Source organism: Benincasa hispida, chromosome 5, assembly GCF_027475165.1.
Source record: "Benincasa hispida cultivar pf3 chromosome 5, pf3_genome.v1.1, whole genome shotgun sequence".
Lineage (NCBI taxonomy): Eukaryota > Viridiplantae > Streptophyta > Magnoliopsida > Cucurbitales > Cucurbitaceae > Benincasa > Benincasa hispida.
The window spans coordinates 8,135,508-8,150,500 of NC_143482.1; the positions used below are offsets into that span (position 1 = coordinate 8,135,508).

Genomic DNA, 14,993 nt, shown 5'->3' on the forward strand with positions numbered 1-14,993 from the left:
ATTCACGTCCTTTACCAATAGTTTGTTTCGTCGTAAGATCCTGAAATAAGTAATAACCAGGAAAAAAGGAGACACAACAATGAAGATTACGAGTGAGTTTACTAACCGAAATCAAATTAAACGAGAAATGTGGTAAATTTAAAACTGATGACAAAGAAATTGATTCAGTAAGATGGACAGATCTTGATCCTAAAACAGGAGTGGATGTTCCATAAGCTATAGTGACATTAGGTGAAGAGGTAGATGTACAAAGGTTAGAGAATAAACTGAGATTACCTGTCATATGATTTGTAGTGCCAGAGTCAATGACCTATTTTGACGTGGAGGAAAAAAGGCATTTAGAAATGTTACCTGTCTTTGCGATGGTCGTAATGGGAGTAGAAGATGATGCCCTCAATGACTCTTGATACTGTTGAAATTTAGCAAACTCCTCTACAGAAATCGTAATTGACTTGTCAAGATTATCAGGAGTAGAGGTGACATGTGCAGAGGGTGATGGCATCCTCTGACCCTTATTCAATAATCTTCTGCATTCACGCTTTGTATGGCCAGGTTTATGATAATAATAGCAAAAAACACCTCCTGGATTTGATCTTTGGTTATTGGGATGACCTTTGGAGCTATTTGATTCAACCCCCTTATTACCTCTATAATCATTTGTGCGCCTAATCAAAGCACTACTAGAATCAGATGACGTAACTGCTTGTGTCTTTTCAGTACAAAATATTCGAGTGTAAGCTTCTTCCAATGATGATATATTTGAGCTTGACAACACTTGATCTTTAGTCATCTCATATTTAGGGGCAAAACCTACTAAAAAGCTCATGATAAACAACTTTTCACGTTGAGCCATTGGAACTTTTGGATCCGTGCTGATTGGCATCAAGGTATTGAATTCCGCGCATGTATTTTTAACCTCCATAAAGTAGTTTGTAAGAGATTTTTCTCCTTGATTAGGTTGATATAGAGTCTTACAAACATCAAACACTCTAATAATATTCTCTTTCCCTGAATAAAGGAAATCCAAATATTCCAATAGTTCCTTGACTGATTCCCAGTGATTTACTAGTTCAACAATTTCATGGTCAATAGAACTCTTGATTTGTAGAAGCATTCTTGAATCGTCCCGCCACCAAATCTTCTTATTAGCATAAATTGATGGCTCTTCTGTAATGTGATCATCCATCTCCATGCTCTTAATAAAGTGGCTAACATTTGATATCCATGAATAGTAGTTGGATCCATTCAACTTGTGTTCAGTTACTTTTGACACCTAGGAACAATCTCAGACATGACTACTGGTTTCTTATCAGCCATTACCTCAAAAAATAGACACCGGACAACAGAGAATCAAACTCTAATTTACCGAAGAGATGTCTTTACAAGCAATGAATATATCTATATATCCCAAACAAACACACCACCAAGAAGAGTCAACAAAACTGAGGAAACCCACAGAAGACGAACCAAAATCAATGGTGCACGCGCCTATACGCGCTGGCGCGTGGACAGACAGCAAATAGGAACAAGTGGTGCGTGAGCCTCACGTGCTGGTCAGATGGGATCCGGACTTTGGGTTTTTTAGATTGGCGACTGGGCTCCTCAACAGACTAGGTGGTGTCAAAAAAATAGCCTTTTCTTTTCTTTTTTTTCCCTGGCGGTGGCGGCTAACGATGGCAAACGAACCAATGATGACGACTGTGAGCAAAAGTATAAACTCCCCTCTCCAAAAAACCCTAAACATATCACAAACGGGTACTAAATTCTCAAACCCTAAGGTTCACAAAACCCTAAGTTTGTTTAGAGAGCTCTAATGTCATGTAAAACTCTTAGGTTTGAGAAAGAATCAGAATTCTCTTTTCATTCACCAAAGATATGAATATATACAAGTGTACAAAGCATAGAAAAGGAAAATATCACAAAATATTTACAAGAATGGAAAACCCTAACTATAGAATAATAACAGAATCAAACTTCAATAACAATTTTATTGATTTACAGAATGAGTTTATTGTTTACAAACCACGAGTTTTAGGATATAAAACCCAACAGCTATAGTGTTTGATTGATGCACAAATTGTGAGACTGTATTAAAATCTCAACATGATTTTAGTCTACGATTGTATGCTTACGCCTATGTGAGACTGATAGTGGCTGTTGGCACTCTTATCGAGTTACCCACATCGTATGTCGTGAACCTTCAGGTTCGCCTTATGCTTACGCTACAATGTTCCCTTGGGATCACCATTTATGCTTAGGACTGTGCCCTCCGAGGTCACTACTTACGAAAACGTGCCTTCGGGTCCGCCCCTTATGCTTATGCCTATGCCTATGCCTACGATGTGTAATGCGTACTTAGCCTCGACATGAAGTCTAATAGTTCACTCAGTGGGCCCAGTAGTGGGTTGCTTATTGAGTATGTTTATATATTCATCATTTTCCTTTCATGTGTTTTCATGTAAAGTAAAGGTAGACCGGTGAATGACAAAAGGGATCCGTGACCCGGCCATGTGGACATGTTATCATTTCCGCATTTAGGTTTCTTTTGATCGGGTCCGGTTTAGGAATCTGACATTTTAAATTTATGAATATTTCATTATTTCATTTATTAATTCGTTTAATTATTATTTATTTCAGATTTGGGTCAGGGGTACCTAGTACGGTGTTTTCAGGATTTTGTTATCGAGCCTTATTGAAATGAACTAAAGTTTTCAATTCTCTTATTTAAAATTTTCCTTTAGAAGTTTGTTGTCAAGCCTATGCCTGCACAAAGTAACGTTTTAGGAGTTGAATAGGAAATTTTGGGTCGTTACAATATGCCGCATATCTTAAAATACCTTTAAATTTCCAAATGAGTTCAAAACTGTTATTGTTAGTTTTGGATGGAAAGTGTTAATGTTTTGTATAAAAAATATCCTTAATTTTTTAAAAAAATTAAAATATACCCTTAAATTTAAAAAGATTAAAAAATAATCTTACTGTTACATGAAGCGAAATCATTAATAATGTATTCTTTATTTTCCTCGTTTTTGGATATCTTGTTACTCCCCTTTTAATTAAATATTTGACATTTGTTTATCTAAATAAATAAATACATAAATAAAATTGCTAGAGAGGGGAGAGTCATTAGTCTAATTTTAGTTTCACAGATTCAATTACTTGTTCGAGGGTTAAAATCTAATTTAATCGATTTCAATTGCTTGAACCAGGGTTTTCTTCTTTGATTGTTTCACGCGCCGAAGAACAATTCCATCAGCTTAAAACTTTGTGAGCGACTCAAGAATTGGGAGTGACCTTCAAAACGCACTTCGCAAAACCCCAAATTTCAATCCTCTAACTCTTCTTTTGATAATCTTCTTGCGATTCAGCATTCTGTTTCTCTCGCTGAGGGAAGAATTTCTGTGGCTTTGGATCTCTCATGGCGGTTTCCACTCAACCGCCTGGTCAACTGCAGGAGATTTCTGGTTTATGGGACAGTGTGTTGGAGCTTACGAAGTCGGCACAGGACAAGAACTGTGATCCACTGCTTTGGGCGGTTCAATTGAGCTCCACCCTCAATTCCGCAGGCGTTTCCTTGCCGTCGGTTGAGCTCGCCCAGCTCTTGGTCTCTCATATTTGTTGGGATAATCATGTTCCGATCATGTGGAAATTTCTTGAGAAAGCAATGACCGCGAGAATCGTTCCTCCTCTGCTGGTTATTGCTCTTCTTTCTACCAGGTCTTGATTACTCTCTCGCTTCCTCGAGTTTTTATTTGAATCGTGTTCAGGGTGCATTTTTAATGCAGAAGGTACTGTATTGAGTGCTTCATTACGTTTTTTTGCCGGTATCGTTCAAAGTAATACTTTGAATTTGGTAATGGTTGTTTATGTACCCGCGTGGACCATTCTGAAACTAAGTTACGGAGAATAAAAAGAAAATGAAACTGAAGATATACGGATGGATTGCGACATTCATACGTCTTTATTCATGCATAGATTTCGTGCGTTGTTGCGTAATTGTCTTTCTGCTTGTATATCATCCATAATTTTGTCGTGCTGTAGTTGTCTACTGTTGATAGTAAGTTCAAGTCTGTATCTGATTCCCCTTATAGAATTTAATTTGCGTCAGACACTGAAGTGAGTTGGGAAGATGCCTAGAACTTATTGGCGTTTTGTTTTTCTTCCTATTTGTTTATTCTTTTTGTTTTGTTTTGTTTTTGTCATCTATTTACTGTCCAAAGTTGACATTTATGGCATTTTTTCTCTGATTTACTTCAGGGCAATTCCATATAGAAAGCTTCGACCTGCAGCGTACAGGCTTTACCTGGAAGTTCTAAGCAGACATATCTTTTCATTAACATCCCAAATCAATGGACCCAATTACCAAAGGTAGATTTGATTGCATTTCACTCGTGTGCAGTGTAGTGGTTAGCCTCACTCTCCCTTTCATACTTTTTAATCATTCTTCTTAGTGGTACACCTAGTGGTAAAATTTTACCTTGAAAGGTATTCGGCTGTATAACTCTGAGCAAAGCCAAGAAGTTTTTGACCACTTCCACATAATGCACCGTTCTGGAGAGAGAGTTATCATGAGTATTGATACCCTCATAGGGGCAAGCTTCCAATAAAAGAAAGAGAACTTCACTTTGTTGAGATTTTTAGAGTTCTGGATTACCTTATAAAGGCTAGGGGTAGGGTTCAACAAGTTTCCTTTGATGGAAATATCCTTAAACAAGGAAAGAATTGCTAGATAGAATTCCTGTAACATCAAGCCCATCTCTGCAATCTTCTTCTTCTACTTTTTTTTTTTTTTTTTTTTTTTTTAAATATAGAATCAACAAATTTTATTGAGAAAAAAAATGAAAGAAGCTCATCTATGCAATCTTTTGATTTATCTTCCTTTATGGAAGTTTTGCATTATCAATTATTTTTTTTTAATTTTTTATTAATTATGCACTAAAATATCATGGGAGGAATGGCTCAACCTTTGCACCATGATTTGTTTCATCACCTACCCGCCAGATGTTTATTTATGCAACTGGAGGGCAACGATTCATGAATGATGTTCTGCCATTTCAGGATCATGCAAACCATCGATGATGTCCTTCATCTGACCCAGATATTTGGTGTCCAAACGTGTGAACCTGGGGTACTTATGGTTGAATTATTCTTTTCCATTGTATGGCAGCTGCTTGATGCATCATTGGATGATGAAGGATTGCTGGCACTTCCTGGAGAAGAAAAATCAGTGTGGCTGATCAGGCCACAACTGCATGATATGGAACTAGATGTTCATGATTCTTTTGGTGAGAAGAGAACTGAGAACAGTGAAAGTCTGCTTAAAGTAAACACTGCAAAAGCTATTGAGATAATTGGGCAGTTCCTGCAAAATAAGAAAACTGCAAGGATTTTGTGCTTGGCCCTTCGAAATATGTAAGAAGTGTAGTTCTTTCTAACTTTGTTTACTTTCTCTATCTCCTTTGATTTTAAGAAAGGCAATATTTCATTGAGTCTACCACTACTCCACTAGGAGTTGAAATAATTTATACTGCTTTAATGTTAAATGTATATTTGTGTATTGTATAGTACTATAGTTTCATTTGGATGAAAATATTAGTCATTTATCTTTTAATTATTTTTTTAGATGTCCTTTCTTTTTATAATTAGTTCCTTTAATTAGAATCTCTCTTGTATTATATTTACCCATTATTGGGTCTTTTATAAAAAATATGAAAAAAATATTATTTCTCCAAAAATAACATTAAATGAATGCAAAATTTTGACGCCTCAATGATAAAGATGTAACATAATAATGTTTTTGGTTTTTAGGCCATTGCACTGGGCAGGTTTTGCCCAGCGGTTAAAACTACTTGCAGCAAACTCTGTAGTTTTGAGGAACACAAAGCTAATAACTCCAGAGGTCCTTCTGCACTGGACATCTGATAAAAGTAAGCTTTTATCACAAGAAGGAAAAACATGTCAGCTAGAGTTTCGTGATGTAATGGCTTCTGGATCACTATTTTCTTCTGCTGGTCAATCTCATGGCGTTAATTGGTCTGCATTGTGGCTTCCCATCGATTTGTTCCTGGAGGATGCCATGGATGGATCGCAAGTTCTGGCAACTAGTGCTGTTGAACGTCTGATATGTATGAGCTAACAAATTTTATATTGCTCGAGTGATTCTTTAACAATTTTTACAGTGCTCAGTGTTTCTTGAATTAAATTGAAATTCTAAGTTTCCCCAAGAGTTCTATTGATCCAGAGTCATCCGCAGGTTTGATAAAATCTTTGCGGGCAGTTAATGATTCCTCCTGGCACAATACATTTTTAGGTTTGTGGATTGCAGCATTGCGACTTATCCAAAGGGTAGGATCATATAGCACCTTGATAAATGAATGTTTTGCCGTTCATATCCTCTTTATGTTCAGATATTAATTTGTCTGAAATGATTTCACGCTTTCAATTTACTTAATTAGCAGATCCACTGTCTTGAATTGAGAGAACTTAAATGATTTCTGTTCTATGATAATTGTATAGTAACTTTGTGTTGGCTTGGAAAGGTTTTTCTATTTTTCACCTTTTCCTTTTTTTTTTGGCAAATAAATTCAAAGACTAAGGGAGATGGATAAAAAATAACCATTGAAAATCAATCTTTTAAGAAGTTTGATGCATGTGGCAGTTTTACTCCATTTGTGATAACCAACTTAAAATACGGTCTCCTTTTGTTGATTTTGGAGAAACATATCTTGCAAGAATATTGAACGTTATTCCCTCTTATGCTCTACTTTACTTATTTGAGTGTATATTTATCTTTAGGTAACAAAAAACCCATATTTAATCTGCCACCATCCAGGAGGTATTTAACGCATTCCCACCTGGATATATTTGCTAATTCAAATTTTCCATTTCAGGAAAGGGATCCGAGTGAGGGTCCTGTACCTCGTTTGGATACATGCTTGTGCATGTTGTTGTCTATTTCAACCCTTGCAGTCACCATTATTATTGAAGAAGAGGAAGGTGAAGTAAAGGAGGATGAATGCAGCGCAAGTAAAAGCAGAGATGAAAAGCAGTCTTCAGGAATGTGCCGCAAAGGTTTGATTACGAGCTTGCAGATGTTGGGTGAATATGAGAGCTTGCTGATTCCTCCTCAATCCGTTATTGCAGTAGCCAATCAGGCTGCTGCAAAAGCTGTAATGTTCATATCAGGGGTTGCAGTTGGTAATGAGTACCATGACTGTGTTAGTATGAGCGATACACCTATTAATTGTTGTAAGTACTTATTCTTATTTAATAATTTAACATTGGTTGATCCTATTAAAACAGTAGTCTCTGAAAGATTTAAATTGATAAAATATTTGGATTCTTTTCAAACTGATAAACATAGTCAAATGAGCTATTTTATATTGAAGAAAAGTTCTATCTCCTCTGCAGAAAAAAATGGGATGGAGGATTATTGTATTTATGGACCTCAAGTGGTAGGTTTAAGGGCGTTTCTTACAAGAGCCCTTGGTCTACTATTGCTTTGTTTTGGGATATCCTTTATTCTCTCAGTTCGTTATATGTTCTATTGGGGGTGGGCACGTAACATTTGCATTCCTATTTCTGGGAGGATTGTCCGTTGGGAATGAAACCTTTGTGTTCCTTGTTCCCTCATCTTTACCACCTGTAGGAGAAGAGGTTACACTCAATGGCCTCGGTCTTGCCTTTGAAAGTTTTCTTCCCTATCTCTGTATTCTTGTCGTGTGCTTTCTGATCATGAGGCTTGTGAGGTTGTTAGTCTCCTCTCTATAATTTTAAACCGAGTTATGCATTTAGGGAGAAAGTATTCTAGGTGTTGGCTTCCATCCAGAGCTCTTTGAGGGATCCTCCAGTAGTGTTTTTTTTTCTTTCCTGGATTTTTTGTGCCCCTTCTCCCTCTCATGGCCCCTTCGTCTTCCTCTCTTTGGTAAGTTATAATTCCTAAGAAAGTGAAACTTTTTGCTTGGCCAGTTTCATTGGAGAGTGAATACTCAAGATTGTATCCTGGAGCTTTCTTTAATGGTGTTGCATACACAATAGTGCGGCCTTTGGAGGAGAGAGGAAGAGGATCTTAACCATTTACTTTGGAACTATGTGTTTATTACCTCCTATGGAAACAAGCTCTTTAGGATCTTTGAGACTGTGCTTGATCGAAATAGCGGTTGTGATGTTTGAGGAGGTGCTCTTGAATCCTCCTTTTTGCAACAAAGGAAAGGTTCTTTGGCAGTCTTAGTTTTTTGCTTTGTTATAGGCATTTGGCTTGAGAGGAATAGTAGAATTTTTTGTGGCTCAAGCAGTCTAGGGAGGAATTTTGGGATGTGATTAGGTTTAACACATCCTTGTAGGTGTCTGTTAATAGGCGTTTTCTTAATTATCAGCTTCGTTTAATTCTTTTGAATTGGAGCCCCTTTCTGAATTTGAGCGTCAGGGGGATATTGTTTTTGGGGCTTGTTTTTTATATTGCCCTTGTATATCCTTTTATCTTTCTCAATGAAAATTTAATTTCTTTAAAAAAAGAAAATTGACGTTCAATGTGTTAAGAATTTAAAACTCTTATTAATGGCATTGTGCTTGAACACTTCATCTTCAATGAGAAGAACATTATTAAATATATGTTCGAAACTGTTCTAATCTGTCATTTGAACTTCTGGTTTTCTATAAACAATTTATCTTTCATAAAGGACATTTTAATTCTTGATATGTCATAGGATTTTGGCGTGCGAATCTTCATGTTATAGTGGTTTTTGTCATCCTTTACATGCATCTTAAATTTTAGTTTTCACTCCTTTTGATCCTAGAAGGATCCCCCTCTCTCTCACATTGTTGCGTGTGTATGCATTCGAAATGTGTTCTCTGTGGGGCTAATTTGTTGCTTTTTTCTTGCTGCAGCTGGAAATATGCGGCATCTGATTGTTGAGGCTTGTATTTCTAGGAACCTTCTAGACACATCGGCATATTTTTGGCCAGGTTATGCAAATGCACGCAGTAGTCAAGTGCCTCGTAGTGCATCTAGTCAGGTGGTCGGTTGGTCATCATTCATGAAAGGGTCATCCCTAACTCCGTCGATGGTGAATGCTTTAGTGGCAACCCCAGCTTCTAGGTATGCTCTTGTAGTATCTGTTTGTATCATGTGAGGTCATATTGAGGGAAGATGATTGGTTAAAGGACCAAGTTCAGGTCCTAGGTTCTGTATTTTCATTTTGTTTCCCAAAAATGTGAGTACAGGTTCCGCAACTATGTGGTGCAGATAAAGAATCTGACAAATAGATTTGGGGAGGTTCTTGAAGTTATGAAAATTGGGAAGGTGATGCGCACAGAGTCTAAAAATTCCTTAGAAGTTAGTTAGCCTCAAAATGCTTTGCTGCCTTCATATTTATAGTAATGAAGGCAGTGAACTAACTTACAAACAGTTAACTTGGCTGTAAAAACTAAAGCTGTCTTAAAACAGAAACTAAAACAAAGAAAGGGCGTTTGTCTTTTCAGCTTAATCTATGTTTTAGGATGATGTTCTTGTACTTTTGTTGTTCTATGTCTTCTTTTGAATATTTTATTAACAAAACAAAACAAAGAAGGAAAGGTAAATGGTTGGGAAATAGCAACACCACTAACTAAGCAAATGAAACAAGTCAGCCAAAACCAGAGAAAATGCAAGAATGTGCAAGAAAGAACAAGATTGGCCTACAAAAGCAAGAAAAGCCCAAGAACAATACAAATGCCAAGAAAAGGCCAATAACGATACAAATGGCCAAGAGCAAAGCATGTTCCTACATCATTCACAAGTTTAAACTTCTAAGGAGAACTCATTCGGAGCATGGTAAAGAGAAAGATTCAAGACATTGAAAATAGGAATAATATGTTAAAGGAGGGAGATCAATGAAAACTCAGTTTCTTTTCATTTCTGTCTTTCCCGTAGAGCTTGTATCTTTAAGCATTGGTCTCTTCTCATCTCTTCAATGAAAACTTGGTTTGTTGTTAGGAAGGCAGAATAGTTAAGTGAACAGAATAGAAGGGAGAATAATTCTAGAATGTTTTCATGAGGGTCGCTGATCAACAAGAATATTTGATGAACAACTCTTTGGGAAATGTACATATTATTATCATCTTAATTCATTTATGATATTTATGCCTTGTAGTTTTACCCATATGTATCAGTATGACAATTAAATTTAACTTTAGCTCATGGATTTGATGGAAGCTTAGCAGAGATTGAGAAGATCTATGAGATTGCAATAAATGGTTCAGGCGACGAGAAGATATCTGCGGCTTCCATTTTGTGTGGGGCTTCGCTTGTTCGAGGCTGGAATCTACAAGTGAGTGATGGTGGCACCCCCCCTCCTGTTTCAAAATTTAATTTTGCATCCCCTCTCATCTGGGATTATCTTTACCCATTTTCTTCTAGGAACACACTGCTCTATTTATATCCAGATTATTGTCACCACCAATTCCTACAGATTACTCTGGGAGTGAGAGCTATTTGATCGATTATGCCCCATTTCTGAATGTTCTACTGGTTGGAATATCATCAGTTGATTGCGTGCAGATTTTTTCCTTGCATGGCATGGTAAGAATGTTAACTTGTCTGCCTATGTGACCCTACTGATAAGCTCCTGAATTTGAAGTTATGTTTTTATATAAGATTGCATGCAAGCTTGGGAGAGGTTTTATATGTGAATTTATGCCCCATTAATTGGCATTATAAGTCAAGCATGAGAGCCTAATTATTTCAGAGAAGTTTTGGTGGGATTTTGAGGCCCATTGACTGAGGGGAAAAAAAAAAAACCTCATATGAGCATTCAAACAATCATTTGATTGAGTTTTTGTTTAATAATGTATATCCTTCTTCAATGATTCTGAAAATATTTGATTTTTGATACGGAGGACTGATATAGATGATTTAACAAACTAATTGAGAAACTCTGGTTTTCGTTGTGTTGTGAGCTTATTCCTATTTTTCTTTTCTTTTCTTTTTGCTGTTTGATGCCAGGTTCCTCTACTTGCAGGTCAATTAATGCCAATCTGCGAAGCTTTTGGATCGTGTTCTCCCAAGTCATGGATCCTTACGTCTGGGGAAGAGCTTACTTGTCATGCAGTATTTTCCTTGGCATTTACACTTCTATTGAGGTTGTGGCGGTTTCATCACCCACCTGTTGAAAATGTGAAGGGTGATGCACGACCAGTGGGATCTCAACTAACTCCCGAATATCTGTTATTGGTTCGAAATTCTCAGTTAGCATCTTTTGGGAAGTCACCCAAGGATCGACTTAAAGCGAGACGATTGTCAAAATTATTGAAATTTTCTTTAGAACCTATATTCATGGATTCCTTTCCAAAATTGAAAGGCTGGTACCGGCAACATCAAGAATGCATTGCTTCCATTCTCTCTGGTCTTATACCTGGGGCCCCAGTTCATCAAATTGTTGATGCTCTCTTGACTATGATGTTCAGGAAGATAAATCGTGCTGGTCAGTCTTTGACTTCAACAACTTCAGGAAGCAGCAACTCGTCTGGATCTGCAAATGAAGAGGCCTCCATTAAGCTTAAAGTGCCTGCATGGGACATCCTTGAAGCAACTCCCTTCGTTCTTGATGCTGCTCTTACCGCCTGTGCTCATGGACGATTGTCCCCCCGTGATTTGGCTACAGGCAAGTCCAAAACATTTTTTAATAGTAACTAGAGAGACCATCTACTACTCAGCGTATTCTACATATGAAATTTGTTTTGTTTTGTTTGTTTGTTTTTCTTTTCTTTTGAACTTGTGAATCTTTTTCAACTATACCATTCTTGATTTTAAATATGAAAGAAAGTGACGTTCATTTATTGTGATTTGTAATTAAATTGGTTGCTATTTCATTAATAATAAAGTAGATCATTAATACTATCCTATCCAAAAAATAAAAAGAAAAATTATGGATTCTCGGCCCAACTTTGTTGCTGTGCATAGTCGTTTCTCCTCAAAAAGCTATTGCAGTCTCCAAGCAATCCAATTTTCCCGCCCATTATTCCTCTCACAACAGTTGCCTCATCACATCATTCTCCATCTTTGACAGGAGTCCAACTGGTCCCATCAGCCCCATTCTCCCTCTCAACGGCAAGAAAAAAATTAGGAATGTTGTTGATGGTACTCGAAGAAAAGAAAATCAGAAAGAAGATAGGAAAAAAAAAATGAAGAAAGAAAAGAAAATGAAGACGGAAGTGAGGGAGAGAGGACAAGATGGAGGAGAGAAGAATAGAAAATGAAAAATTTAAAAATAATAATATTATAATAGGTAATGATTACCTATAGAAACAATGATTGGTTTTCAAAAAGCCAGTAAATGGTTTTTCAACTGGCGTGTGGTTTTGGCTGTCAGAATTGTTTTTTCCAATATAGAAAACCGACGACCAATGTTAAAGTCAAAAACTGAACGAACGGAGTTGGTTTGGTCGGTTTTTGTCGGTCGGCTCGGTTTTCCAGTCTGATTTGCTCACAATGCATACTTTTGCTTTTGTTTCCATTGGGATTGGCTGATCTTTGTAGATTGTGAATTAACGGTCTTTTATTGGTTTACTTGGTAAGTTCTTTACCTCTATGTTTCAGGACTCAAAGACCTTGCTGATTTTTTACCTGCATCCTTCGCAACTATTGTGAGCTACTTTTCAGCTGAAGTTACACGGGGTATATGGAAGCCAGCATTTATGAACGGAACTGACTGGCCTAGTCCTGCTGCAACTTTGTCCATTGTTGAGCAACAGATAAAAAAGATTCTTGCTGCAACTGGTGTTGATGTCCCTAGTCTTGCTGTAGGTAAATTCTGATGTGCATTAATGATGTTTTGTATTTTTCTTTTCGTTATCACGTCTGGCAATTGCTTTCGAGTTTTTTTGTATGGATGACCCATTCCCAAGCATATTTATGATTCATTACCTGTCCTCACAAATGTATAAAATCTATCATTCTACTTACGTTAGAGTGCACTACTGCATTTTATAACGTATCGCGTTAGGGATGGTCATATCTGTTGTAGCCCTAACGCGATGGCCATCTCTATCGTGATACCTCCATCAACACTCTAGAAAACTCCAAGTCTAAGACGAAGTGTTTTTGATTTCTTGATATGACGACCTGTGAGAGAGCTAAATTGGGATGCTTTCTTTCAAATTTATCATGGTTCTTAATCTACCCCGGCCAAGAACCAGATAAAAACTGAACTTTGTCTGCTGCAAGGATCTTATACAATCATGTCAAGAGACTGTTGATGAAGCATAGCAACAGCAATTTCCAAAGTGTGGAAGATAATGTTCATTTAAATATATTAATCTAAATACCTTTCATGAAAGATGATGGTAATGGTAAGAATGATGGTGACTTTATATCAAAAAGATTTTTCAAGATAAGTCCTCTACTAAGTAAACACTTTTTTGTACAAATTGAATTAGTATTGCATTTCATGGATTTTCTTTTCAATCGGAAATTGAGCTTGAGTTGTCTATTTGCAGGTGGAAGTTCTCCTGCTATGCTTCCTTTACCCTTGGCTGCCCTAATAAGCCTCACAATAACTTACAAACTAGATAAAGCCTCCGAACGCCTTCTTGCCCTCGTTGGCCCAGCATTAAATTCACTAGCTGCTAGTTGTTCGTGGCCTTGCACTCCTATTATAGCTTCATTATGGGCTCAAAAGGTGAAGCGATGGAATGATTTCCTTGTGTTCTCTGCTTCTCGCACTGTTTTTCACCATACCAGTGATGCTGTTGTCCAGCTGCTTAAGAGTTGTTTCACTTCAACTCTCGGTTTAGGCAACTCCAATGTAAACAGCAGTGGAGGTGTAGGCACACTCCTCGGTCATGGTTTTGGCTCTCACGTTTTAGGAGGGATGTCCCCAGTGGCTCCTGGGATTCTCTATCTGCGAGTCCATCGATCTGTGAGAGATGTTTTGTTCTTGGTGGAGGAGATTGTCTCTCTCTTAATGCTCTCTGTCAGAGATATTGCAGTTAGTGGGCTACCAAAGGAGAAGGCTGAAAAACTAAAAAAGACCAAGTATGGAATGAGATATGAACAGGTTTCCTTCGCTTCCGCAATGGCACGTGTTAAACTTGCAGCTTCCCTAGGAGCTTCGTTAGTTTGGATTTCGGGTGGATCGGGTTTGGTCCAATCTTTGTTTAAAGAAACCTTGCCGTCTTGGTTTTTATCAGTCCAGTCAGTAGAACGTGAAGGTGTAGAATATGGAGGTATGGTTGCTGTGCTTAGGGGCTATGCACTTGCATTCTTTTCAGTACTATGTGGAACGTTTTCATGGGGCATAGACTCATCATCGTCAGCATCGAAGAGGCGGGCAAAGATTCTCGACTCCTTCCTTGAATTTCTAGCAAGCGCACTGGACGGAAAATTTTCAATTGGGTGTGATTGGGCTACTTGGCGAGCTTATGTTTCTGGGTTTGTGAGTTTGATGGTGCGTTGTGCACCGAGGTGGTTGCTTGAGGTGGATTTGAACCTCTTGAAGAGGTTGAGCAATGGATTAAGGCAGTTGAATGAGGAACAATTGGCTCTTGCATTACTGGGAAGTGGTGGGGTAACTGCAATGGGTGCAGCAGCTGAGCTCATTATCGAAGGTGGATTTTAAATTCTGGTAATTGATTGACATAAAAATATGAGCAGCCAATTAAATTAGTGAGGCATTTTTGTTTAGGAAAACTCGAACCATCAACTAACGCAGGCTTCCATTAGCATCATTAACCCACTGTAATGTAACTTTCATACACGCCAGTGGTTCGTACTGCTGTTGTGCATAAGCATATTGGCTGCCGTTTTGGCTAAAAATGGAAGGGTTTATTTGTATCCCTTTTTGTTTCATGTGATGTAAGTTACGGTAGTTAAGGTAAGAGGCTGAACTCATTAAGCAGATGGCAAAAAAGTATGGAGGATCCACAGCTGAATTCATGCTAATCATAATTAATTGGTTAAAAACACTTGAGTAGTGATTTGGATTCTAATTTGTATTAATATAGATGTATTTCATAAA

General features: G+C 37.5%; 1 protein-coding gene across 1 annotated transcript; it reads left to right on the forward strand.

The window, feature by feature from the left end:
- The first annotated feature begins 3,104 nt into the window (after window positions 1-3,104).
- Window positions 3,105-14,993, forward strand: REF4 (reduced epidermal fluorescence 4). Its single transcript, XM_039031665.2, has 12 exons — window positions 3,105-3,717; window positions 4,258-4,368; window positions 5,059-5,412; window positions 5,809-6,125; window positions 6,254-6,345; window positions 6,891-7,248; window positions 8,887-9,097; window positions 10,193-10,307; window positions 10,397-10,558; window positions 10,982-11,639; window positions 12,575-12,781; window positions 13,474-14,993. Exons 1-12 carry the CDS (start codon window positions 3,419-3,421, stop codon window positions 14,592-14,594), a joined length of 4,005 nt encoding a protein of 1,334 aa, XP_038887593.1. The 5' UTR covers window positions 3,105-3,418; the 3' UTR covers window positions 14,595-14,993.

Bases quoted from the DNA above. Each gene is read 5' to 3' on its own strand.
- REF4 (XM_039031665.2), top strand. From the start codon at position 3,419: ATGGCGGTTTCCACTCAACCGCCTGGTCAACTGCAGGAGATTTCTGGT. The intron at 5,413-5,808 runs GTAAGAAGTGTA...TTTGGTTTTTAG, and splicing joins TGCTTGGCCCTTCGAAATAT to GCCATTGCACTGGGCAGGTT. The intron at 6,126-6,253 runs GTATGAGCTAAC...AGTCATCCGCAG, and splicing joins TGCTGTTGAACGTCTGATAT to GTTTGATAAAATCTTTGCGG.